Here is a 1,777-nt window from a genome sequence, read left to right as displayed (position 1 = left end):
TGGTTCTGGGTGCTTTCTCTTTGGAGGTCGTCCTCTTGTCTTGGGGACAGCTGGTGTGTCTTGCTCCTCAGCCTCGCGCACCTACGTAATGGAAAATCAAAATTTTATGTCTCTGCCTGACATCCATGTTAATAATATTTCAGATCTACCATATCTTTATAGCATAAAATAAGAAAAAGAATAAAAATTCTCTCTTACCACTTCTAAGCTGAGATTCTCCAGTTCCCGGTCTCCAGCCATGCCGAAGTCCTCGTTCTGTGCAGGTTCTGAAGTGAGGTGTCTCTGGTAAATACGTGCAAGGGAGCGGGCATAGATAGGGCGACCAGGCAGCGCAAACAGCTTTTCCACACCACCAGTTTCCTTCCAGTGCATCAAGCGCTTGGTTGGTGGTGCCAGGTCCAAAGTGGTTACAATGTCTGTTGTGTCTGAGAGCTGCGCCTTCATTTCCTCACCAGAAATATTCTTCACTTCATCGACAATCAGCTTCCTCTTCCTTTTAGCACGCGGCCAACCCGACTTGATGGCAGAGGCATCCACTGGGGCAAGGGCAAAGCTTTCCTCTTCATTCTGAAGTAAAGTTGTTTGCTCATGTCCAGCAAGCGTCTCGTCAGCTTGACTTTGAGGAGCTGCTTCCACGCCTTCAGGTGGTGGGACCTATCGCTTAAACCGGGTCGGATTCTCAGGTTGGGGATTTAAGGGCAAAACCTTTCCTCTAAATGGGCGGACCAAGGGGAGGACCTGCGAACCGGCCCAGCCCTCATACAGAGCATCATGTCCCCTTTTTTTGGGTTCATCAGACTGGGCCCTGTAAAGGGTGTGTCGTCAAAGAGTCCCCTTCAAAGAGCCCGCCGAAAATGTGTCTTCCCCAAAGGGTTTGCCCCCAAACCCGTCGTTTGTTTGGTCCGAGGTAAAGAGCGAGATCTGCCCTTGCAGTGGATAATCTCGAGTCCTGCTCCTTGGATGCACTGGGTTCCTTCTCTTTGTCCAAGGGGGTGTTGTCGCCAAAGATCAGGTTAGGGTGGTCTAAGGTCTGGTCCATGGCAGATGCATCCCTCATGATGTCCGGGGGTTCCTCAAAGCCCATGTCTCCAAAGCCATCATCGCCTGTCACCAAAGAGATGTTGCCATAGTCTTCCCTCATTGTGATTTCTTCAGCACGTGACTGGTTGAGAGTGAACTGCGCCTGGATGTCAACATCATTCAGCTCTGGCATGGCAGTGTCAAAGTCGTGGAACACCTCTGGGAGCGTGATGGCACTGACTGCTGCCTCCCTGATGTCCTCTGGCAAATCGACCATGCCTGGTCTGAAGGCCATTTTGATCTTGACAAAGGCCTCATTACAATCAGCCAAGAGATACTTGGCCTTTCGGGAGTAAATTCTTACCACACCCAACAGCAAGTGACCTGACGTTCTCAAGGCCATCTTTACCTAATAAACAAATTGCAAAGGAAAAATTAAGTAACGAAGCACAGGAGCTATCAGAAGTATGAATAAAAAATGCTGTGTTACATACTCAGCATTCAGTTGAAGAAAAGGGAAAAACATCATACAACATAATAAATAACATAATGTATTACCTTTGGCTGCAAGATACCATCAACGGACTTCTCAATATTGGTCTCAAAGACATGGGCTTTTGTGAGCTTTTTATCCCAATGCGCGGCCAGCCAAATTCGGGCCAAGGGGCCCTTTTTGGCCAGCACAAAATGTGCGTAAAACATGGTTGCTTATTCCTGAAAAAAGAAAAACACCTATAAGGATCCACAGCAGAAACTT

At 48.1% G+C, this 1,777-nt stretch overlaps 1 protein-coding gene across 1 annotated transcript in view; it reads right to left on the bottom strand.

Moving 5' to 3' along the window:
* Positions 1–1,777, bottom strand: part of LOC119594745 (double-strand-break repair protein rad21 homolog) — a gene marked incomplete in the record, with an annotated part of 12,864 nt that overhangs the window by 6,155 nt on the left and 4,932 nt on the right. The window contains 2 exon segments of the mRNA XM_037943833.1: positions 920–1,429; positions 1,579–1,734. Coding sequence (XP_037799761.1) covers positions 920–1,429; positions 1,579–1,722 — 654 coding nt within the window.

Source organism: Penaeus monodon, chromosome 34, assembly GCF_015228065.2.
Source record: "Penaeus monodon isolate SGIC_2016 chromosome 34, NSTDA_Pmon_1, whole genome shotgun sequence".
NCBI classification, from domain to species: Eukaryota; Metazoa; Arthropoda; class Malacostraca; order Decapoda; family Penaeidae; genus Penaeus; species Penaeus monodon.
The sequence above is the reverse complement of the archived record's forward strand: the minus strand, read 5'-3'. Positions and strand labels throughout refer to the sequence as shown.